Consider the following 24495-nt stretch of genomic DNA (forward strand, 5'->3'; position numbering starts at 1 on the left):
CAAACGGTCCACAAATATACCTAACAGATAACGATCCCCTGGTCCTCAAATGATCCACAAATATGAGAATATGGCATTTTGATAAAATGCTTCTTATGATAGAGACATGGCAGCTCCTGGCGGCACCCCTGTGTCTTCTCCAGGGAAGCTGTGGGTGACCACAGAAACTTCCACCTGTCAAAACCGTGAACAAGCAAAGCACTGGGACCCTGACTGCCCCGCTGTGCCATGAGAAGGTGGATGCCATGTCCAAATTCCTACGCCACAGGAAAGTCTGTCAGGGTCTCCTGGGTTTGGCAGCTGAAGATTGATGTCACCTTGACAGCCACGGAGAGACCTGGGGCTGCTGCCTAGGTAGCCAGAAAGCTGTCTCGCCAGAAAGCTGTCTCGCTCACTCAGGCCAGTGTATCTACTCAGATCTGATGGTGTTTGATGGCTAGGGTACTGATAGCCTTACCAGGTCAACAGCTCTCCCCCAGCCCTCAAGGTTACAGCCACCTTGGTAGCTCATCAGTTCATTAGTTAAGTTTCCAGTTAAAAGTACAGCCAGGTTTGCCTGGTTGACAGTCTTCATGGCAGAGCATAAACAGACTTCATGTGTAACTTTAGATTCAGACTTTTAGCATCGATTAAATGCAATTTTGAAACAGGCTAGCATTAAAAAGGGCATGGAATACTGCAGACATGTCCGACTCCCCCATCCTCCTTCACTTGCTCAGCCTTTCATTAGGTAAATTTCCTCTTTATCTTCTAAAACCATGTATTTTAACCCAAAGTCACAGCCTTTTGCTATGGCACCCAATCTGCGCCGTAGCTACGCCAATGGTCCCAGTGCAGAGTCCACGCTCTGGTACTCGTCAGCTGCACACTTCTGGGAAGCCTGTCATTCCTGCAGCAATTCAAAGGCCTGCCTGCGATTTACTCAGAAAAGGCGAAACCTTCATTGTGAAAGTGAAAGACTCAGAGCCACATGACCAGAAACCACTGTGCCAGCCCGGCTTCCTCCACCCTCCATGCTTCAAGTGCCTTAGTCACTGAGGGTGCGGCCTCCACGCCCCTTCACTTTCATATGCTCTTCCTTGTCCCCTCAGCACAGTTTCCCGTTGGCCAGACTGCTCAATTCTCCTGGGGATGAAGGCCAAGGACGGCTGTTCCTGGGAGCTTCTTCCTTATGCCCGCCAGCCCTTCCTTTCAAGACACGTGCCCTTCATCATTCTATCTGCCCCAGACATGCAACCCACTTAGAGGGTACCACTGCCTCTGGCTCCTTCGCTGGATTTCCTTTTCCCTACTAAACTCTGAGTACTTACTTGCGAACACTCCCCTGTAGGAGTCCCTGCAAGTGTCATGGCCAGCAGAGAAACAATCCTGGTGGGCGCCGGTTCATGGTTCAAACTTCTGGAGTCAACACCCAGCCAGTTTATCCAGATATATCTAAGTACAGTATAATTGGGGGAGGGGTCCTTGCAGCAATCACCCCAGTCCTATGTGTACAATGAAGCCTAAGGGATGGCTATATCTTTTGCGAAGTGTGTGTGGCCATGAAGGTGGGTTCTACTGCTTAAGGGCCTGGGATCTGGTGAGGTCTCTGAGCAGCAAAGTTAGAAGTCAGTGGGCTATAAAATACATGCGACATCTCCCCTAAGGATGGGTTCTACTGGCTGAGAAGCAAAGCTAAGATAGAGGTCTAGAGAGGAGAGGGAAACTTGGGGTAAACCCATCTTGGGGGATTCAAAGTCCCCAGGTCATGAGCAACATCCACTCCCCGCCTTCGAGGTAGAAGACGGGTTTCCATTTCCCCCGTTGAGGAGACAACGGTGCATGGTCTCTGCAGGGCTCATCAAGGAGTACTTGTGCCCTCTACACTCTGCCTCTCTATGACCAGCACCAAACATGTCTTTCCAGAATCTTAAACTGCTATCCCGACAGAGGACATGCTCCACCTCACCGGAACATGTCCTCTAAGGACACTTATTCTAAGAGATTGTCACCAGGAGTCTACAGGACTGGAGAATCCAGGAATGCCGGGACTGTATGAAAGCCTTCAGATCAGACTTCCCTAAGGTTTTCAACCCTGTTACAAGTTCTGAATCTCCTCGAATTCGGAAAGCCTTGACCTAAAGCATTTCCTTGCTAACGGATAGAGAAACAGAGGAGTGAAGGGATCCGTGCAAGGTCACAGGAAGAAGTTAAGCTGGAGGGCAACTTGAGCTGTGCCATGCCTCTCTCTACTTCTTCTGGCTTCTAGAGAATTGCCCGACACAATCCACTCAGCTCTTGACTGAGCTTAGACATTCAGATGTCTGCACTCAGTACAGGACCTGTGTGTTCAGTAAACTCCTTCCTTCCATGTTTGAGGGACACAAACACCTTCCAAATGGGAAAGACGGGCCTGAGAGATGAGATAGTGAGAGATTGCCATCATCCAGCTCCCTGGGCTCTTCCTTTTCCAGTTCTCTCCCCTCCCCCCCATCATCCAGCTCCCTGGGCTCTTCCTTTTCCAGTTCTCTTCCCCCCCATCATCCAGCTCCCTGGGCTCTTCCTTTTCCAGTTCTCTTCCCCCCCCATCATCCAGCTCCCTGGGCTCTTCCTTTTCCAGTTCTCTCCCCCCCCCCATCATCCAGCTCCCTGGGCTCTTCCTTTTCCAGTTCTCTCCCCCCCCCCATCATCCAGCTCCCTGGGCTCTTCCTTTTCCAGTTCTTTCTCTTCCTTTTCCAGTTCTTTCTCTCCCCCCCCTGCAGACTTTTGCCATATTTCTCAATGTTTTTAAAAGTCTCTCTCCCTTCCTTCCTTCTTCCCTTCCTTCCTTCATTCCTTCCTTCCTTCTTTCCTTCCTTCCTTCTTTCCTTCATTCCTTCCTTCGTTCCTTCTTAACTCTCCATTCTTCATTCCCCTTTAGAAACCATTAGTGTACATGCAATTTTTTTCTTTTTTTCACTTTTCCAAATTTTTTTTTTTTTTTTTTTTTTAGATTTTGGTTTAATCACATTATTTCTACCTTCCATTTACTTTCTCCAAATCCATTTGCTGCCTGGGATACAAACCCTCTTTCAAATTCATGGCTGTTTTTTCTTTCATTGTTTTCATAGCTGACCATTTGGCATTGGGTGACCAGGTAGGATGCTCTTCCCTGGGGAAGACTATTTTAAGAGCTCTCAAAAAAAATTTTTTTTAATTACCTGTTGTTCTTTATAATAGGTTTTCTGCCCTTTGCCATAATAAGTGTCTCTCCAGACCCTGTAAGCCAGATCAAGCAGAATTGAAAAAAACATAACAGATATATTGAGCAAAGCAAAGCAGCGCCTGGGTGGGTTTGCTGGTCTCAGAGACTGAGCCTATAGTAGTGCACCGGAGCCAGGGCAGGAAAGTCTTATAGATTGTAGGTGAAGTGTGATGGTGTGTCCACAAACTGAGTTTGTGTCCAAGCATGGTCGGAAGTGAGCACTTAGGTGGGAATTTGGACAGCAGGGCCACAAGAGGGGTGGAGGTGGGCCCTGTAATAGACCCAGAACATGGAGCTGGGCCCTGGGTGTCTTTCCTTTGTTTAAAGGGTAGGGTTTGGAGAGAAAGACACAGAGAGAGGGGCGAGGGAGAGAGGGAGAGAGGGAAGGAGGGAGGGAGAGAGAGAGAGGAAAGGAGGGAAGGAGGGAGAGAGAGGGAGGGAGGGAGAGAGAAAGGAAAGGAGGGAGGGAGGGAGAGAGAGGGGGAAGGAGGGAGGGATAGAGAGGGGGAAGGAGGGAGGGATGGAGAGGGGGAGGGAGAGAGGAGAGAGGGAAGGAGGGAGGGAGAGAGGGAGGGAGGGAGGGATGAAGAGAGGGAGAGAGGGGGTGAGGGAGGGAGAGAAAGAGGGAGGGAGGGAGAGAGAGAGGAAAGGAGGGAGGGAGGGAGAGAGGGAAGGAGGGAGGGAGAGAGGGAAGGAGGGAGGGAGAGAGGGGGTGAGGGAGGGAGAGAAAGAGGGAGTGAGAGAGAGAGGGAGAGAGGGAGGAAGGGAGAAACTTGCAGGGGCAAGCCAGAAGCTCCAACCAAATACTTTGCATAGGCTTGAGGCTTTCTCCAATCACTTTACCAGGTCTACTGTTTTGCCCTTGCTCGGGGCATGTTCAGGAGTCATGTTGGTGAGACTTTATGGATGTAGTTCCTGACAAGCACAGCAAACTCCTTGTTCCTCTAGCTCTTACCAGGATTTGCTCTGTAGCACTAGCTTGCCTGGCTACTCATTATGTTTGCAAATCATAGGGCAGCCTGCTTCACTGCAGTAGAAGCGTAGGCCAGGACCCTGAAGATGAAACTCTAGCCCGCGGGGGGGGGGGGGAGGACCACCTGGAGAAGGTTCAAATTCATCGCAGGCCAAAAAGCCCAAGGTAGAGGACTTTCCTGCTTCTCAAAAGCAACTGTCTATCAAAGAACTCTTCCTGGGTCAGCCCACAGATGCGGACACAATTGGAGCCAAGGTTACATCTTAAGATGGCAGCAGCTGCCTCTCCCTTGACCTTTATCCCCTTCTCAAGCTCTGGGAGATACGAGCACAGAGTGACTTACAAAGCTGATTACGCTGCCTGACTCTGGCCCCATACTTGATGTTTTTGAACATTATCTGAGGTTTACTCTCGCCAACCCAGCAGGGACAGAGGTATGGCCAGTGAGGAAAGGTCTATGGAGAAAGACCCCACTAACGTGCTCAGTTCCCATGCATCATTCAGCTAACAGAAGCCCAAAAGTCCTCTCCAGGTTGGTCCAGCTTTAAAGTCTCTAACACTAAATGCAAATGGGATATATTTATAAAAGAGAACCCGTTTTATTAGTGTCTCAATGAGGGGATGTTATCAAAAACAACTTAGCATACCTAAGTGTTCCCCAAATCAGTTCTCCAGCTCACGGAAGGAGAGGGTAGCCTAATGTAGCCACCAACAGCTGTGGGCACACATAGTTTGCTTTGGTAGATGTTGAACTTTCCAGAACTCCATTATTTCCCGTTGTAGTTATGTTTTGAAGTTTGGACATCCAGGCAGAGAGAAATAGAAACCAAAACCAAAGGACACGGGTCCCAAGCACCCTTGACCACATACTGCCATCTAGTGGCAGGTAGTGTAACCACCGTCAGTACCACACCAGAGAAGAGAGTGACCAACCCTAAACAACTCCCAGCGGGGCGTGAGCGCGACTACCTCTCCCTCGCCCACTCTTCTCATTTTCTCCCTTCTTCCATTCCGTTTGTCAATGTCCAGTGAACAGGAATGGAGGCCACCGTGACCGGGAAAGCCACAGAATGATGGGAGAAGGGAAGGTAGCAGATGCTGGGGTGTTGGCCTGATTGACAGTGATCCCTGGGACCCTGTTGGGAGAAGGAGAGAACACACCTCTAAGTGTTGTCCTCTGAGCTATGCCTGCGTGCTAGGCACACATGTGTGTACGCTTGCACACAAACACACCAATGCATAAATGTAATAATAAAAAAACCCAAAAACCCATTTGTTCATGTCTTCGTGTTACATACCACGGGGTGCCAAAGTAAGGGCTCTAGGGCGCCTCCGCTGGGACTGGAGAAAGCACTCAGGGCCAGATGGGCTCAGAGGCAGATTCTAACGGGCGGATGGCGTTATTGCTAAGCCACGGAGCGCTGGGGTCCGGCCTACTGATGGCATAAGGGGCCGTAGGGCGTGCATCTTGTGGACAAAACTGGGAGCGCTGAATGGACTGGAGGGTTGAGAACTGAGTGATACGGGTAAACTCAATGTTTACCCCGGGGCTTGAGCAACAGTGCCAAGGGCAGCGCAGTAAGATTGCCTTGGTCTGTTTACTCTGTTTTTGATTTTGATTATTTTATGTGTTTGAGTGGTTTGCCTGCATGTGCCACTTGCATGCCCGGACCAGTGGAGGTCAGATTCCCCCCTCCCCCGTCTAGAATTACAGATGGCTGTGAACTGCCAGGTAGGCGCTGGGAACTGAACTCGCTAAGAGCAGCCGATGCTTTGAACCGCTAACTCATCTCTCCACCTCCAGTCTGATTATTTGAAAGAACTAATTACTGCATAGCTTTAAATCTACACATGTATTACAATAACAGACTGTTAGGAAGAGGGGAGAAGCTCTTAGGTGGATTCAAAGTAGAGCATGAACTCCATCCAAGGTTGGACTGTGCTGGCTTCTCTCAGAGTCCAGCCTTCCTAGGTCTTCCGTCGCCCCTGGTGTGAATGTCCTAGGCAGCATCCCCTAATGATTAACTCAGTTGTTCCTCCAGACTTGGTGAGCTTCACAGAAGGCTGCTCCCTGGCCGTGTGTGTGTGTGTGTGTGTGTGTGTGTGTGTGTGCGCGCGCGCGCGCGCTGTCCTTTAGGCCTGATGGAGCCCAGGCAGAGAGCCTGGTGGTAGGCCTGCGGATGGTACTGCTGTCCTTGGATGCTTAGGAAGATTTCTTGGGAACATGGTAGCAAACACTGCTGACTTTTATGGCATTTGGTGAGTCCCAGTTTCCCTGGCCTCTGGGTGGTTAAATGTACCTCTCAGATAGCACAGAGGAGGTCCCTGACTGACCTATACCCCCTTAGTGGGTTGGCCCCTCTGACCCTTGTGTTAACTCCATGGCAAGCCTCTGGCTCCATCTTATGTTTGAAAGACCCATTGCATACCCTGGGCAGGGCCAGCCTCTTAGTATTTCCTACTCAGGAGACTCTGAGGCCCACCCAGCCTAGATAGTGGCAGCTGGCAGCTGAGTAAGACCTCCTGAAGCTGTGGCTGGCATGCCTGCTGGAAGCATAGACGGCAGGCAACTTGGGAAAGCAGAGATCACAGGAGGATGAGCAAGAAAGGCAGCACCAATGACGTCTTTGAGACCCTGAGACCCAGCTGGGGCAAGCATCAGGCCCACCCCAGGGCCAAGAGTAAAGCTTAGCCCGTACCTGTCTGTTCCAGCTTCAAACCACCGCTTACTCGGGGGTGTGAATGTGCATCCAGGGACATTGGGGCATATTTGGAGAAAATTTCCCCCAAGTGCTTGCTCTTTTCACCCTGGAGATGCAAACTGGAGACTGGGAATGCAGCTCTGCTGGTAAAGCACTCGTCTAGCACACACCAGAAGTTCTGGTTCAATTCCCCGCATAAGGGTTTGGTGCCGGCCATCTGTGATCTCAGCATTCAGGAATGGAGTCCAAAGACCAGGACTTCAAGGTAATCAAGCTCCATGAAGAAGACGCAGGGAGGAGGGGGGATGGGGGGGAGGGTGGGACCGGGGAGCTAAGCTTAGCTCCAAAAATGCACCCATCTGGTGGATTTGAGCATAGGCCAGAGCCATGAAAGCCAAAGGACAAAAGGGCCTTTCTTCTTCCCACATGGCCCTCTGTTCTCTCATCTAAAAACTAAACAAAATTTTTAATCCCAGAAATCGAGGGGGGGCGGGGAAAAGGGGACATAGAAAGTTCTTCAAGGACAGAGCTAGAGAGAGACCCTATCTCAAATAAATAAATAATAAAAATAAAACATAATTTTACCAGTTTTTTTTTTTTTTTTTTTCTGTCGAGTTGCAGCGAAGATAATGGGTAAAAGAAAATCCAGGGCCTGAGAGGCGCTCCTCAGAGCACAGGAAGACTAGTTGCTCTCTCCTCTCTGCCGCTCCCCCCTTCTTGCACCCCTCCTCCACATCCCTCCTCCACGCCCTTTCTCCTCCCTCGGTAGAGCTCCTCCCCAGCCTCGGAATTAAACTCCCGCAGAACCTCGGGCTCCCGGACAGCTTGGCGGTGCTCGTCGCCCCCCTCCCTGGACTCGGGTAGCCAGGCAGCTCCACGCCCCCGACGGTAACGCTGTGGCTCTCTTCTGGGGCCCGTCTGAGTCCTGGCTGCTGCTATCCCGGCCCCCGCAGCTCAGCTTGGTTTCCCTGCCAGGATCTTAACGCCAGCTGGGGCTTTGGGGTGGCAGCAGTCTGCACGGGTGGAAGGTTCCGCGCGTTTTCCTCCTGCAGCCGGGGTTCCGCAGTGCGGGGAGAACCCTGAAACCCAGGACAGTGCGCTGTGTTCAGAGGCTACGGGTGTCGCCTTCGGCCTCTGTGAATGCTACAGCGGTTCTACACCTGGCTCCCAGGCCTTAGACTCCAACCCCGAGGGTAGCCACCTGCAGCTTGGGGCCTTCCCAGATGCAGAATTCGGGCCCAAAGGCGGATTATCACTGTTATTATTTATCGTGCTTATTGCCCTGTCTTCATTCTGGAATAAAATCCAGAGAAGTCCCAAGAAGTAATTACCACAATAATGTACTGTGGAGGTCTGAGCCCTCACACAACAGTCTAAAAAATCAGCACAACTGGTTTTTTGTTTGTTGTTGTTTTAGCTTTGCTAAAAAATGGACCATCGGGGTTTTTTTTTTTTTTTTTTTGTAGTTGTTAGGCTGGGAACACTGTCGCGTGAATGATTGATCAAAACCAAGAAGAGCTTGGGCCTCTGTGATTAAGCAGCCGTATTCTTACTGCTCACACAGAACTCGCCAGTGCGAGCTGCTTCAAGCCAAGCTCTGTTCCCTGTTCTTGTCTTTCTTGGGTTGCAGAATCTGGAGCCCGCCTCCGTGCCTGGGTACCATGTGGCCCATTCCACGGAGAACGGGGCTTTGGGGAAATGATCCTTTTAGCTGTGCCTTGTCGCCCTGCCTGCCTCTGTCCTGCCCGGGCACCTGCAGCAGTTTGGTTGGTTGCGATTTTTTGCAGCATTTCCTTTGGTCTGGTCTGGTAAAGTCATGCAGAGAGGATTTCAGGCCAGTTTGCCTGGGAGCTGACACTGTCCACAGCATTCCAGGGTTCCCTGTGGTTATTAAAGGAGCTAACTGCCTAGCCTCTGACCTTCTGACCCTGCTTCTGCCCTCTGAGATGCTGCGCCTGCAATGGGCTTTTGAGGTTGCCTTGATTTTGTTCTTTGTGATGGAGTCCTGTGTGGGGTGACTGTATATGCCAGATTTCTAAAGTCATTTCTGTTTATACTCATTGTCCCAGCAGGACAGTATCCCCCACACCCAAGTTCTATTTAATACTATTCTTGGTTTCAGGCAGTCTAATGCACACACCTGAGCACAGCTATGAATGAGGCCCAAAATGAAATTGTGAGGTCATTTTAAAACGTTCTGTGATCTCATTTACAACAATCATCACGGATGAGCAAATGTCGTTGCAGTCGGATATAGCGTCCTTTGGGAATGTGCCCAGAGTTGTATATCTGGATCATATGGTAGGTCCATTTCTAGCTTGTTGAGGAATCACCACGCCAATTCTATAGAGGCTGTGCAGGTTTGCACTCCCACCAACAGTGAATAAGTGCCCCTTTCCCCCACATCCACACCAGCGTTTGCCAGTCAGGTGTTCTGGTCTTTTCCCTACTAGTAAAGAAGCCTGTCAAAAACAGCAGCTACCTCTATTGCTATGGTCTTTATCCATTCCCAGGTTTTCTTGGCCACTGGTAAGAGTTGTGGTTCTTTCCTTGCCTGTTCCAATGCGTATATCTCAAGGTAGTGAGCTCGGTGGAATTGCTTGTTTTGATCAGAGGGATCATAATTTACACAAGACTTGGTAAAGCTGAGATTCAAATAAGAGCTGCCATAGCTGTGTCTGAGATACATATCCCAGGGAGTTGTGGTACAGAGGACTGTGTGTGCTCAGCTCCACCCAGTTGCCTCTGGGACTCTCTCTGCAGGCTCCCAGGATCATGTGGTACACCAGCACCCGGGGAGGGGCCCCACGGGTCAACTTTGAGGGGGCCCTCTTCTCTGGCTATGCACCAGATGGCGGCCTCTACATGCCAGAGGAGCTCCCACAGCTGGACAGAGAGACCTTGTGTCGCTGGAGCACACTTTCCTATCGCAGCCTGGTGAAGGAGCTGTGTGCCCTCTTCATTGGCCTGGAGCTCATTCCAAGACATGACCTAAATGGTGAGGAACCTCCCCAACATCCCCCCCACAACATCCCCACCCCAGCTCAGCACCACACAGACCCTCCCTGAGATGCAAATTAACCATAGAAAATTGTTGATGGAAGTTTCTCTTCCACCTGGTCCTGCTATAGAGCCACGATCATTATAAAACCAGTGCATATGTAAGGCTGCAGCTGTTGGTTCTCAGGTGACACTTTGAGTGACAAGAAGGAAATCTGTAGGGTAATATTTTTAGCCAGGGTTTTTGTTGATGTGATCAAACACCATGACCAAAGCAATTTTGGGAGGAAAAGGTTTCTTTCGGAATACAGCCCTCAGGCCATGCTCTGTTGCTGAGGGAAGTCAGGGGCAGGAACCTGGAGGCAGGGACTGAGGCGGGACACATGGAGGAGATGCTTGCTGGCTTGCTCCCCATGGCTTGCTCATCCTTCCTTCTTATGCACCCCTAAGCCACCTGCCCAGTGTGCTGGGCGCCTCCCATACCGTCATTAAACAAGGAAATTCCCTCAGGCTTTGCTACAAGCCAATCTGACGGAGGAAAATTCTCTTTTCCCAGATATGTCTGGGTTTGTGTCAAGTCAGCAAAAGTAACAGAAGGTTGTGTAGTTGGGAAACACTATTCCTGTGACCAACAGTGATGGCACCACGTGGGCAGGGGTTAGAGATTTCAAAGTCAGATCAGAACTGTTGATCCAGACTCCACATTTTAATAATACCTCAGGTATGGCCCACAACGGAAGTTCAAGAAGCTCAGAGCTAAACTGTGGCTAAGTTTACAAACATCTGTCCTGGCACCACAGGTGTGAGATTTAGTATTACAAAGAACAAACTAACAAAACTTCCACCTTTAGGGGCGAAAGTTAGGAGGCTGAACTGACTAATTTGGTCTATGATTTGATCTTCTATTAAAATACATGCTTATAAAGAGACTCAAATATGCTGGAGAGATGGCTCAATAGTTAAGAGCACTGGCTGCTCCTCCAGAGAACTTGGATTCAGTTCCCAGAAGCCACATGGTGGCTGGTAACCATCTGTAACTCTAGCTCCCTCTTCTGGCCTCTTCAGTCACTGCACACACATGAAACATACAGCGGGCAAAACACCCATTCACACAAGATAAATAAAAATAGAATAAAAAAGACTCAATAAGAAGTATACAAACTAAAAACTAGGCATTTTTCTAGAGCCAGGTCTAGTCTCCAGGAATTCTAAAGAGGAATGCTTTTATGAGCAGTTTAATACATGTCCGCATGTATTCCCCCCCCCCCCCCAGATTTTTCTAGACCTTTACAATTCTATTTTTAAATATGTCATTTAAGATCAGGCTTTCTGGACTCTTTATCTGGCAGTGGGAGTCAACACTTTGAAGAGGCACAAAGGCAACTTGAAGAGCTAATACCTTCACCTGCTGTCCAATCTCTTCCCTCGCAGATCTGATTGACCAAGCCTTCAGCAGATTCCGCCACAGAGATGTGGTTCATCTACACAGGCTGAGGGATGGGCTGAACATACTGGAGCTGTGGCATGGGGTCACATATGCCTTTAAGGACCTGTCTCTGTCCTGCACAGCTCAGTTCATGCAGTACTTCCTGCAGAAGAGAAAAAAGCATGTCACCATTGTCGTAGGTGGGTGTTGGGAAGGGACAGGGACCTTTAGCGCCCCAGCTGGAGGATGCCCATGCACAAGAGGCCCTTGATTGAATCTTTTAAGGCTTATGCTATCAGTGCTTCTAGATCAGCAGTTCTCAACCTGTGTGGTTGCAACCACTTTGGGTGTTGAATGACCCTTTCACAGGGGTCACCTAGGACCATCAAAAAACACAGATATTTACATCATGATTGATAACAGTAGCACAATTAGAGTTATGGAGTAGCAATGAAAGTAATTTTATGGTTGGAGGGTCGCCACAACATTGTATTAAAGGGTCTCAGCGTTAGTAGGTTGAAAGCCAGTGGATTCTTTATTAGTTAATTTCCTCATTGTCGGGACAAAATACCCAAAAAAGGCAACTTGGGTAAAGAAAGTTCGGTGCTCAGAGTTAAGTCTGGGAGCACAGTGCGCACGGCGGGGAAGGCATGGTGACATTGTCTCGACAGTCAGGAACCAGGTAGCATGGATGCTGGTGCTCAGCTTGCTCCCTTGGTTTCATTTTGCCGGGGACCACAGCTCACACAGTAGTGCCGCCTCCATTCAGGGTTGGTCTTCTCTTTTCCATCAAACTTTGCTGGAAATGTCCTTATAGACACGTCCAGAGGTGGTTTCCATGACAGTTCTAAAAAACCACCAAGTTGACAAGATTAACTATCATAGACCCTTTGTGAGTCTGCTGAAGGCTGTGGGTCCTTCTCAGAGTGATATTTTTAGTTGTACTGAATACTCGATGGTATCCTAAATTTTACCAGTGTATCTAAGGACCCGGGGCTAAGTATTAAGCACCTGTCTTTCAAGTATTTGAAAGCCTTTGTTGCTGTCCTTGGGCACCAATATTTTAAGGTCTATTTCATTCTTTTTCCATGCCCCTTGTTCTAAAGGGAGGGTTGGTCTTTTTCTAGGAACTTCTGGGGACACAGGAAGTGCTGCCATTGAGAGTGTCCAAGGACTGAAGAATGTGGACATCATTGTTTTGTTGCCCAAAGGCCGTTGCACAAAGATTCAGGAGCTCCAGATGACAACAGTGCTGAAGGAGAATGTCCGTGTGTTTGGAGGTAGGCACGGGAGCTGTGTGGCCCTGGCTTGCCTGTCTTCATAGGTGGGATTAGCTCTGGGCAAGTTCCCAGCTTCACAGTTTCCCACACTAGCTGGCATACACTTTAGACCTGCACTCACTGTGTCCAACTATTACAGGTGTCTATCAATGCTGCCTCCGTGCAGGTCCCACTTGCCAATGTCACATGTAGGCAGCCATGCAGAGCCATACATTTAAGCCAGGGCACTGGAGTGTTATGGGCACAGACGTGTTTCATAGTTGAGAGAATGTGTCCGTATGGATTAGCAGTCCATGCCCTTCCTTAGAGGACAGACTGCTCAAAATTCCTATTTTGGTGCTGCTTGCTACCAGTTACATTATGGATGGTCATCTAATGAAGACGTTGGCTAATTTATGGCAACAGTAGCTTTAGGGGTCTTGGTTGGGGTTTTACACACTTTGGTTGTCCTGCATAATTTTTTTTTGGCAGCATTATTTTTTGATCCCTCAGTTTATACATAGGAAATGTTCTAGCAGTAAATAAATAAATATAAGTGGGTAGAGAGATGGCTCAGGGGTTAAGAGCACTAGCTACTCTCCTAGAAGACAGGGTCCAGTTTCCATCATCCACATAGCAGCTCACAACCATCTGTAACAGCGGTTCCAATGGATCCAATGTTCCCCTCTGGCACTGTATGTACACGGTACACGGACATACATGCAGGCAAGACACACATACACATAAGATAAATTTAAAAATAGATAAATAAAACTAAAATAAAATTCCTTCTACAATTTGCCTGGGTCCTGGTATAATCCTGAGGTGTTTTGATTTTAAACGGCCCCCGAGAGCTCACATGTTTGAATGGCTGGTTAGTGTTTGGGAAGGATTAGAAGATGAAACCTTGTTGGAGGAGTTGTGACACTGGAGGTAGGTTCTGAGGTTCCAAGAGCTCAGTCCAGTCCCAATCAATCAGCCTGTGGATCAGATGTAAACACTCAGTCCCATGCCCGATGGCTTGCTGCCAGAATGATCTAGAACCAATCCTCTGTAAGTGTAAACAAGACCCCAATTAAATGCTTCCTTTCATAAACTGCCTTGGCCATGATGTCTCTTCACAGTAGCTAAGACAAGCACCACAGAGGATGGCCTGTACGAATATACCAAGGAGCTCAGACACTGGGGGGAAGTCTTGTCACGAGAGCAGCATGAACCCCTTTGTCTGTTTTCATAACTGCAGAGAAAAGGGCCCTCTGCTCTTTTCTTTGGCAAGCATGTGCACATGCCAGGATAAAGTCCACGGTGTGGCTGAGCCATTGGAGGCAAAGTCCTATGCATGAGCCTTGGATCTGGCTGCACTTTTCTATGGTCGTTTGTGGGAGCCCACAAGTGACTCAGTGTCCATCTGGAGTCTATTCTGACCTATAAGATGTTAAGTTCAAGCTTGCTTGTTTCAGTCTCCTTGAGAGCTGTGAGAAAGTTCTGATTAAGCCCATGGGAAAGAGCATATCATCTAACTAACGAGCTTCTGATGCCACCCGAAAGGCACATAGAGATAGGGAATAAAGCCGCTTGCTGCTAGCCGGACTCACGTGACAGATAGGGAACCTGGCTGCTTCTCCATTCAAGGACAGTGCAGGGAGCTGGTTATTAACTATGCTGCTCTTTGTTCTGCTTTGCCTCTAGTCGCACATAAGCAGGGTCTAAATTAAACTGGGGGCTGTCCGGTGTGCTGAAAGGCATGGACCTGAGCTAGCCTGTGTCTCTGTCTGTTTCTTTTATCTGCCTTTTCTCAATCCTCATGCCCCTACTCGGGTAACCCAGCTGACGGGTTGGAGCAGGCTCCAACAGTCATTGTGAGACTTTAATGAAAAATGTTTGGGCTCTTGAAGGCCCTATGTTTCTCACATGCCAAGCTTGCTCATCGTGGGTCTAGGGCTGTCTTTTCCTAACATTAAAGCCGAGAATTGCTTTTTGTTCTGTAGTTCTTCAGTTCTTCTCTCTAACTCATAAGGATATATTGGAAGACTTTTGTCTAAGGACATGAATGGGATCTTCACCTGCAGCTGGAGAGCATTGCCCACCTGGGAAATAGTGTCAGATGTGTTGTTGATGATAAGTGTATCATGTCATAGTCATTGCTAGAGCTAAGATGTTTCTGTTCTGTGCATCAAGGAAATAGTTCTGTAGGCTTTGAAGACATTAAGTTTGTTTTTAAGTGCTGCTTGTCTTCTTTTCCTTCTTTGAGGCTTCTGCTTTGACTGTTAAGAAGATGTGTGTGGATTCAGGGGCTAATAAGAAAGATGTGTTTTCCCTTTGTGAGCTCAAGGAGTAGGGATGGACCGCGTGAATGCTGAGATTATTGATTCATCATCATCATTGTGTGTGTGATGTGTAGAAGGATGCATATGACACAATGACCACATGAGGGTCAAAGAACAACCTTGTGGAGTCATTTCTTTTCTTCTACCTTTAAATGGGCACCAAGATCAAAGTCAGGCTGTCATGCTTATATATTCTGTGCTATTATATTTTGGAAATACATAGTTTTTTTTTTTTAGTTTATAGGGTGTTACAATTAAGAGAGTTTGGCTTTGAATTTCTAAGTCTTGAGACTGATAGACTATGGGGACTGTTGAAGTTGGACTCACTGCATTTTGCATTATGATGTGGCTGTAAACCCGCGGGAACCGGGAGTGAGATGAGATGGTTTGAATGAGAAAGCCCCATAGGCTCATATACCTGAGTGCTCGGCCCCCAGTTGGTAGAACTACTTGGGAAGGATTAGGTATGGCCTTGATAGAGTTGTGTCACTAGAGTGGACAAGCAGTAAACTGTCACCACTGCTCTAGCGCCACGCCAGATGGCCATGGACTCTAACCCTCTGACACTGTATGCCCCCAGAATCTCTTTCTTCTACAAGTTGCTTTGGTCACAGTGTCTTATAACAGCAATAGACATGTAACAAATACACAAGGCAAGCGTCTGGCCCAGCCACTGGGTTTGTAAGGGTGATAGTCTCCATGTGCATTGTGTGATCCCTGAGCACCAAGTCCTGAGTAGGCACTAGATGTTCATCGATTATAGTATATGGCTTTGGTATGGAAGCAACAGAAAACCCAACTCATGTACCTGAAAGAACAAATTCCGGCTTCTGTAACTGGGATGTCCAGATGTGAAGAGGCTCTCACTTAGCTGATTTTCCCAAGTACTCCCCAGTCTCTGCTCTGCCCTCCCCAATCCTAGGCTCCTTCCTCTGGAGGTAGCCAAGTCTCCCTTCCCCTGTGACTCTTCCTTAAAAGTGGGGCTCATTTCTCTAGCACCCCAGCAAATGTCCTTCTGAGTCTCAGTGACCTGAGACTCACATGTCCATCTTGGACCCAACTCCTGACCCCATGGGCATGCCAGGCAAAGACTGGCTTGGCCTTAGCAAGGAGATGGGCCACCACACATGGACCAGGCTGCTTGGGGTTCACACATGGACTTGCAGACGGTACCCGCCTTCATTGCTGCTATACCGTGATGAGAAGGGAAGGGTTGCGGCTGTCCTGGTACTTTCTCCCAGTAGCCTCCACACACAGCCCCACCTTGAGATGGACCCAAAAGGAGAATTAGATACGGATATCAGGGAAGGGTTAATACTGGTGCATTTACTGAGGCAGCTAGATGGGGCTGCTGATGTTAGACTGGTGGATAATTTACCCAATAATTCACCCCAGTGTACACACTCAGCTTCAGGGGAAAGTTCTGCCCAAGCAAGCTTGCCCAGCACATAGGAGCAGAGATGGGGATGCTGGCACTCCTCTACAGAGGAGAAGTGACCACCCCATCCCTGTCCCCACTGCCCCCTCCCCCGTCCCAATCGGGTTCACATGTTTCAGTTGGGCAAACACCCTCTGCTTCCCTTCAGCAGAGTGAAGGACATAGTCTTTGTGGAATAATGAAGGCTTGAAGTACAAGGGGAATTCTTTCCCCAATATCCCAGGATGCTGACTTTTTCTATCGTGTTTTATAGAATACAAGACAATTAGAAATGGTTCTGACCACATTTTCTTTTCTCCCAAGTGAGGACAAAGGTTCAGGGTCACAAGAACAAATGACCCGTGTTCTATTCCCCAAGCAGCTTATACAGAGCCTGGAAAGCCAGGCCAGGCCATGTGAAAGGCTGGACTAGATGGAAGAGGATGGGCCTTGGCGGAGCTCAGAGGGACTGTCGGGGCTTCTGCCGCGCCGCCCCTGAGAGCTCACCTCTTCTGTCTCCCTGGCAGTGGAAGGGAACAGCGATGAACTTGATGAGCCCATCAAGGCCGTGTTTGCTGATGTGGCTTTCGTCCAGAGGCACAACTTGATGAGCTTGAACTCCATCAACTGGTCTCGGGTCCTAGTGCAGATGGCACACCACTTCTTCGCTTATTTCCAGTGTGCACCCTCCTTGGACACGCACCCCCTCCCCCCTGTGGAGGTGGTTGTGCCAACAGGGGCTGCGGGTAACCTTGCAGGTAAGGAGATCCTGGGATGCAAATGGGCTTTCCAGAAAGTGCCCAGTCTTTCCAGCTGCCCTTTGCCTACAAATGTGGAGAAGAAGGTGCTGTTTTATTCTAAAGAGGACAGAAAGCCGTGTGGAATGCCCTAGATTTCTTCTGACTTGCAGAGGCTGGGGACAGAGCGTTCCACGGTCCTGCAGCGGAAGGAGATTGAGGGGCTCGGCCCAGGAACTTCAGCAGCCTGGCCTGTACTTATTTGCTAGTAGACATAAATCAAGGCTCAACTTAGCTCGGTGTCCTTTCCCAACATTTCCACTTTACTCCCAGCTCTGCCCGCCGCCTGCTGAGGGACACCCGCTCTGTGCAGTGGCGCTCTGTGTTCTCACTGCCCTGGGGCCGTGTGAAGCGGAACAGACTCTGACCTCGGGAGTCTGGCCTTGGCTTGGCCCTTTACTAGATGCACAGTTGTTAGAGCGTTCCTCAGACTCAGCTCCTAGGCTATGAAAGCCTGATCACGTGTCTGACTGCCGGGGTGCCCGTGAGCTTTGAACAGGAAAAGTGCTGTCCCACACTGCCTGGCACCGAATACTAACAAACATTCTCAGGCGTTAACTATGCATGCCCCAGGTGCTGTTGTCCTAAGTGTTTTTCGTGGGTTAATAATTTCATGGGGCTAGGACAATGTGGCTGTCTCCTGTTGTACAGGACAATTGGTTCCTGAATGCCTTCGGATACCAAACTCTGCAGACGTTCAAGTCCCTTACGTAAAATGGCATGGTGTTTGCATATGACCTACTCACGTACACCTGCATGCTTTAAACAAGAAACAATATGCAAAGGTCATCTCAGTGGCCACTGGGCTTTAATGAGCATTTGCAACAAAGATGTCATTTTAGTGGACATGGGCTTTAATGAGCGTTTGCAACGAAGAGTCTGAACATGTTTAATATAGGTGTGATTTTTTTAAATTGGGATAGGTTCTCATTCTATAACTCAGTCTGCCCTTGAATTCAGTATAGCGCAGTCTCCATCCCCCTGCCTCGGCTTCTAACAACTGTACTGGGATTGTAGGGTGTATCGCCACACCCTGTTTTGGACAGTTTTGATTCTTGGTCAGTTGGGTTTGCAGATGTGGAAGCCCAGGTTTGCAGATGTGTATCCAGGTCCACCTGAAGTACTCTTACATTTTAGAACGAGGAACTGGACACAGAGAAGCTAGCTCTCCCGGTAGTGGCTGACCGGTAGTGGAGCCAAGGTGACAGCCCAAGCTGGCTGGGGTCCACACCCTTGCCATCTCTTGAGGAGGCAATGGTGTGAGTGTCTCTGGCCCCAGGAGTGAATTGGGTGAAATGGTAAAAAACATCGTAGTGTTAGGAGACCCCTTGGCTTCTTATAGGAAGACAGAATGACAGTGGGCTGTCAGTTAGGCAAGGAAGGCTGCTTTCCCCACTCCTCAGAGGCTGACACCCAGCATGCTTCCCCTCCATGTCATCTTCAAACTAGAGATGCCACCTGTAGCTGCGCCCTGCACAGCACATGGCAGAAAATAAAACATTGGCAATAGCCGCAAAGGACGTTCCCGTCTGGCCGTCTTCCTAAGGACCCATTCGGCCTTGAGTCTTTGGGCCCTCCTGAGCTTCCGTTTTTCCTCATCACTGAAGGACACTGCAATGAAGTGACATAAGAGTGTGAATGAACGGGCTTTACAAACTTAAGGTGATATTGGTGAACGTCCCCACTCCCTCCAAAAAGCGAGGGCCTGGGAAGGAGAACTGAGTGGGTGAAGTGTTTGTCACACGAGTCTGAGTGTGGATCTTTAGACACAGAACCAGATGTGGCAGCACACATCTGCAATCTCCATGTTCCCACGACAAGATGACGGAGACAGGAGAAGCCCCAGAAGCTGTGCCACTTAGCCTGGTGTGTCTGCAGTGAACAGTCAGTCGCCCTCCCTGAGCCGCAGGGGTGGAATGTAAAGATCTAGACTCTGCAGGTGGGTAGGGTGCAGGAAAGATGTTTCCTCCTCTGCGGAGGTTGATGCACACCCTTCATAAGTGTGTTAGTCCCTGGGAGGCAGGGCACAGTGACGCTCCTCATTCTCTCCCTCTCCCACGTCCTACGTCTCTTCTCATCTCTCTCTAGCCTCATTTCCAAACAGCACCCAGGTTGGTCTGTTTCTATTTAAGCTCAATTAAAAAAAAAAAAAAAAAAAAAAAAAAAAGAATTCTTTGCCTTTGTCCTAAAATTTGCCTGTTGTCTTCCAATCTTGTCCCAAGCTGGGTGCATTGCTCAGAAGATGGGCCTGCCCATCCGCCTGGTTGTGGCAGTGAACGGCAATGACATCATCCACAGGACTGTCCAGAAGGGAGACTTCTCTCTGTGTGAGGTCGTCAAGCCAACCCTGGCATCTGCTATGGACATTCAGGTGGGCCCCGTGGGGAGAAAATCAGTCAGCAGCTGGTGGGGTGGGGCGGGGCGGGGCTGGGTAACGGTTGGAATGGGGGTGGCCTAGAGCCCTGCCTCTCCACTCAGGTGCCCTACAATATGGAGAGGATCTTCTGGCTGCTCTCTGGCTCTGACAGCCAGGCAACAAGAGCCCTCATGGAACAGTTTGAAAGATCCCAAAGTCTGCACCTACCCAAGGAACTACATAGCAAGGTTGGTCACTGGCCATAGCCTGTGGGAGTAGGGTTGGAGGGTGCGGTGTCTCTACAACCTCCACAGCCAGCAGACTGACGATCTAAGAGAGGCAAGAAGGCAGTTCAGTTCGCCAGGACTCAGTAGACGCTCTTGGTTCAAATGTCTTTAGTCTGACCTCCAGTGGTTTATTTTAGGCATCTTAAGCACAGCACAATGTGGTGCATGCCATTCTTGTGATGATTAACTCAGTCCATGTGCACAACAAAGAACACACAAGTCACACACAGATCAGGTGTGACTACACTGAAACTCTGTAAAGTCGTCGGGATTGGTTCTGTGACTTTACTGATGATGGGTGCTGGGAAAGTCTCTAGCACACAGGGCAAAGGTCACTAGACTAGTAAACACATCCACATCCAGCCTTCTAGGTGGATAGCGGTTATTACATTCCTTCCTTTAAAGGAACAACCCTATGTGCTTAATGTTCTAGGTTCCCCTAGTGTGTATCTGTGAGCACAAAGACCCCTATCCCATGGAGGAAGAAAGGGACACAGCCACAGGACAGACTGGGGGGATGGAAGTCTGTCTGAACAAGGGATGGGAACGCCTGGTTTCTGAGCATCTTCTGCAAACCAGGAACTTTCACAGTTAACACTGATTGAATGAGGAGAGCTGTGAAGCACTAAGCTACTCTTATAAAAGCAGTGCCTCGGTTTCCTCATCTGCAGAGCCAGGATAACAAGAAAGCCTGTCTCATAAGGTGCTGTGAGATTACACGGGAGGCTCTTTACATACTGCTGGAAATACATAGCAGTTACCATTCCTATTTTTTAAGATTTATTTATTTATACAGTGTTATGCCTGCATTCCAGAATATTTTTATTTATTATTGTTGTTAATTTCCAATAATGGCAATAACTGTACAAGGGCAAAGTCGTTCTGCCCTTCTGGCATGGACAGAGACTACAGCTCTTGCTGACCCTATCTCTGTCCTTTGTTCTTGTCTCTGTCTCTCTGTTAGAGAGACTTCATTTAGTTAATACATAAGTCTGATTTATTTTAGGAAGCTAGTTAGAAAGCATTGCTTTTATTTGAACACGGCCTGGCAATAGGGCCTTATTTTACAGGGTATCCTAAACTTCTGTCCCTCATTCCCACCCAGTGGCCATGCTAGCTCCGCATTCCCCCACTGGGGGACTGAAACATCTACCTCACTACAACTCTGATCATTGCAAAGTTCTAGAATGTGCTCCTTATAGATTGCACAGTTAGATTTTACCATAGTGTCCTCCACTTAAAGAGAATCCTTATTGACCAACATGGCCTTCCCAATTCCTTTAACTTAGTCCCTCATGTGTTAGTGTCCCTCCTGAAGGGCTAGTCTCAACCCTGAACAAAGTTATCTGAGCTGAGTTATATACCCTTGAAGACCAAAGTGGGGCCTCCCTTTTTTTTATAATCTATACTTCTTTTGAAAAGGGCTTTATTATTTTTTATTTAATGTATATGAATGTTTACCAATGTGCATTGTATGTGTACCTCATGCAAGCAGTTCCTGTGGAGGCCAGAAAGGGGCATCATATCCCCTGGAATGGCAGTTACAGGCAGTTGTGAGCCACCATGTGGATGCTGAGAACCAAACCTGGGTCCTCTGCAATCGCAGGCAGTGCTCTGAATAGCTTAATTGCTTTTGACAGAGCCAAACATTAGTTTGTTTGGTTCATGGTTTGTGCAGATAATCAATATTCTGCCTCCTTATGTAAATAGGATCCTCCATTAAAACTGAACATCATATCCTCTGTTTCTTCATTTTCTCCCTGGCTATACTCAAAGGATGCTGTATTTGCTGGAAGGGCATCCATCCATCCATCCACCCATCCATCCACCCACCCATCCATCCACCCACCCATCCATCCACCCACCCATCCACCCACCCACCCATCCATCCACCCATCCATCCACCCATCCATCCACCCACCCATCCATCCACCCATCCATCCATCCACCCATCCATCCACCCACCCACCCATCCACCCACCCATCCATCCACCTATCCATATTATCTATTGGCTATGGTTCAAGAACTAGGTTAGATGCTGGAAATACAAATGCAGCTAACATTCTGAGTGATGCATCTAAATGGTAGAGCATATGCCTAATATGCATTAGACCCTCCAGTCAATCCTCAGAACTGGGAAAAGGAAGAAGATGAGGAGGAAGAGAAGGGGAAAAAATATTGGTTACTGTCTCTGACCCTAACCAGGAAATAGCTACATAAACAATCTATGAACCACTTGGTCTATGATGCCATTGGGTACCTGTAGGGTGTTTGCTATGTTGTAAGCAAGCAGAACTTCTTCAAGAAACTATCTGGTATGCCAGGGAGCTCTGAGAAGGGAGTCTTCCTCTGCCTGTGAGTAAGAAGTTCCCGGGGAGGTGCTCCTAAATGGGGTGAGCACTGACAGGGTAGTTTTCACTCCACGGGAAGTCTGAACACCCCTGACTTGTGTTGTATCTGGCTGTAGATCAGGAGTGTGCTAATTTGATTCATGATCTAAATACATTGAGATGTACCCAAAACTTCTGTGAACCCTTCTACTAAGTAGGCTCAAAACTGGAATTGGCTCAAAACTTGGAAATTGATTTTACTCTGAGCTGGGTCAGTATTCCTGGCGCTGCTGTGGCTGTGCATATCACAGGGTCCTAGTCCTCCTTCTGTGATTCCCAACATTCACCCCTGTCCCCTGACCCTCAGCTTTCAGAGGCTGTAACATCCGAGTCGGTGTCTGATGAGGCCATCATCCAGACTATGGGCCGCTGCTGGGAGGAGAACCAGTACCTGCTGTGCCCCCACTCAGCCACAGCGGTGAACTACCATTACCAGCAGTCTGACAATGGGCAGTCCAGGTACCAGCAGGGAGGCCTGGGGCACTGGGGGAATAACTCTTCTCGAAGCAGGGCATCGAGAATAGTGATGTTGGTGACCATGGTGGGTTCTGTGCCCAAGAGCTACAACTGTCCTTAGAAGAGGCGTGAACTATATCCCAGGTCCTAAGGGGAGGCGATGGCCACTGGGTCTTCATAGGGAAACGCTGCAGGCTTATTATATAGGTAAGTTTGAGGTACTAATCATGTCTTTGTCTCTGCTCTCTGTCCTACCCTGTCCTGAACCTTTCCCCTGGTCCTCCTTCCTCCATCTTCTTCCCCATCCTGCTACCTGTTCTCACGTGTCCTGCCCGTCTTCAGTAGCATCTCTCGGTGCTGCCTAGCCCCTGCCTCTGCAGCCAAATTCCCAGAAGCAGTCCAGGCTGCTGGGCTGACTCCCCAGACTCCTGCAGAGATCCTAGCCCTGGAGCACAAGGAGACACGCTGCATCCCGATGCAGAGAGGAGATGACTGGACACAGATGCTGAGGTGCACGATTGAGGGCCTGTCCCAGCGGTGGGAAGGTTGTGCTGTCAACTCCTCAGAGTAGCCAGGCTGGAACTGGTTTGAAGTCTTGTCCTGGGACTGGCTGGGACAGGGTGACTCAGTAGATTAGAACTCTCGCTGCTCTTCCAGAGGACCCAAGATTAGTTCCCAGCACCCAAGTTAGGCGGCTCACAACCATGGATGACTTCAGCTGTAGGGGTTCTGACATCTTTGGCCTCTGTGGGCCATGCACTCATGTGAACAGATATGCATACAGACACGCGTACCTATATATAATTTACAATAATAAAAATAAATATTTTTTTAAACTTCAGGAGGAAGAGACTGGCAGGTCTCTGTGAGTTCTAGATCAGCCTGGTCTATATAGAAAGTTCCAGGGCAGCCAGATATACATGGTATGTGTCTTTAAATGTGTGTGTGTGTGTGTGTGTGTGTGTGTGTGTGTGTGTGTGTGTGTGTGTGTGTTCTTGTCCCAAGGAGCTTTGCCCTTGAGTAGCTTGTGTCCCTGCTTCTGGGGAAAGCTGCAGATATCTCCTGGGAATCTGCTTGCTCACCTTTATTCTGTGGGGGAAGAGTGAGCAACTGGGGTAGAGGCTGGCAGCTGTTGAAAGACTCAGCAGTATCCTTGCTTAATATGCATGTTTAGGGACTGTGAGTGATGAGCCTTGGACTTGGGGTCAGCTTCAGCTGGAAAGGGTCAGGGTCCTGACCTGTGATGCAAGGCTACTCGCCTACATTGTGGCCTGGGTCTTACTGTATCCAGCTCCCTGTTTATTCAGTCACCAAACCAAATTCAGAGCCTTGGCTCTCTTTGCCAGTTGCTTTCAACCTGCTAAAACACTGGGAAACCCCTGGAATAAAAGCTCTGTTAGTTGTATGGGGTTCTGAATGGCTGTTGGGCAGAGCAGATGTGCAGGGTTGCTGGCAGCCCCACTGGCCTGAGAGCTGATGCTGCGGCATGTGCCACACCCACCTGCTGCACCAGGCTAGCTCAGCAGAGCAGGCAGGAGGCAGGGAAGCCTGGGCTGGTGGTATGGAAAGACGCTGATCACAAAAGTGAAGGTCGTGTGGGACAGAAAACCATGGGGGCATCAGTGTACTAACCAAGTCGTCTAGCTTTTCAGTTACTTATGTTACTGGGTTCGGATCTTGCAGGTAGCAGGAGAAATTTCAGGCAAATGCAAGTCCATGAGTGGCGGTGGCAGTCCTCATGCCTTGGATGGCGGACTTCCCTCTAGAAAGCAGAGATGGCGTGGAGTAGAGGAAAACTCTGGCACAGAGGATGTTATTACCCTGCCCTTACAGTTGCTCTGCCCTCATCTACTTGGGCCTCAGGAACTTCCTCACCCAGGA

General features: G+C 49.0%; 1 protein-coding gene across 4 annotated transcripts; it reads left to right on the forward strand.

Annotated features, from left to right (window-relative positions):
- The first annotated feature begins 7127 nt into the window (after positions 1 to 7127).
- Thnsl2 (threonine synthase like 2) lies at positions 7128 to 23391 on the forward strand. 4 transcript variants are annotated; one of them, XM_051203066.1, is made up of 9 exons: positions 7128 to 7163; positions 9662 to 9896; positions 11330 to 11524; positions 12452 to 12604; positions 16855 to 17085; positions 19347 to 19495; positions 19603 to 19728; positions 22466 to 22617; positions 22960 to 23390. In XM_051203066.1, the coding sequence occupies exons 1-9, from the start codon at positions 7137 to 7139 to the stop codon at positions 23183 to 23185; spliced, it is 1494 nt and encodes a 497-aa protein (XP_051059023.1). In that variant the 5' UTR covers positions 7128 to 7136; the 3' UTR covers positions 23186 to 23390. The 4 variants fall into 4 exon arrangements, with proteins under 4 accessions (XP_051059023.1, XP_051059022.1, XP_051059026.1 ...); XM_051203065.1 differs by having other exon boundaries at positions 22957 to 23388; XM_051203069.1 differs by lacking the exon at positions 16855 to 17085 and having other exon boundaries at positions 22957 to 23391.
- Positions 23392 to 24495: the final 1104 nt, after the last annotated feature.

The sequence above is a fragment of the Phodopus roborovskii genome, unplaced genomic scaffold, assembly GCF_943737965.1.
Source record: "Phodopus roborovskii unplaced genomic scaffold, PHOROB, whole genome shotgun sequence".
Taxonomy (NCBI): Eukaryota; Metazoa; Chordata; class Mammalia; order Rodentia; family Cricetidae; genus Phodopus; species Phodopus roborovskii.

What these genes read in the sequence shown, in the direction of transcription:
- Thnsl2 (XM_051203065.1), top strand. Translation starts at nt 7,137, where the DNA reads ATGGAGTCCAAAGACCAGGACTTCAAG. An exon ending in CCAAAGACCAGGACTTCAAG is followed by an intron (nt 7,164 to 9,661) that starts GTAATCAAGCTC and finishes CTCTCTCTGCAG; the next exon opens with GCTCCCAGGATCATGTGGTA. An exon ending in GGCTGCGGGTAACCTTGCAG is followed by an intron (nt 17,086 to 19,346) that starts GTAAGGAGATCC and finishes TCTTGTCCCAAG; the next exon opens with CTGGGTGCATTGCTCAGAAG.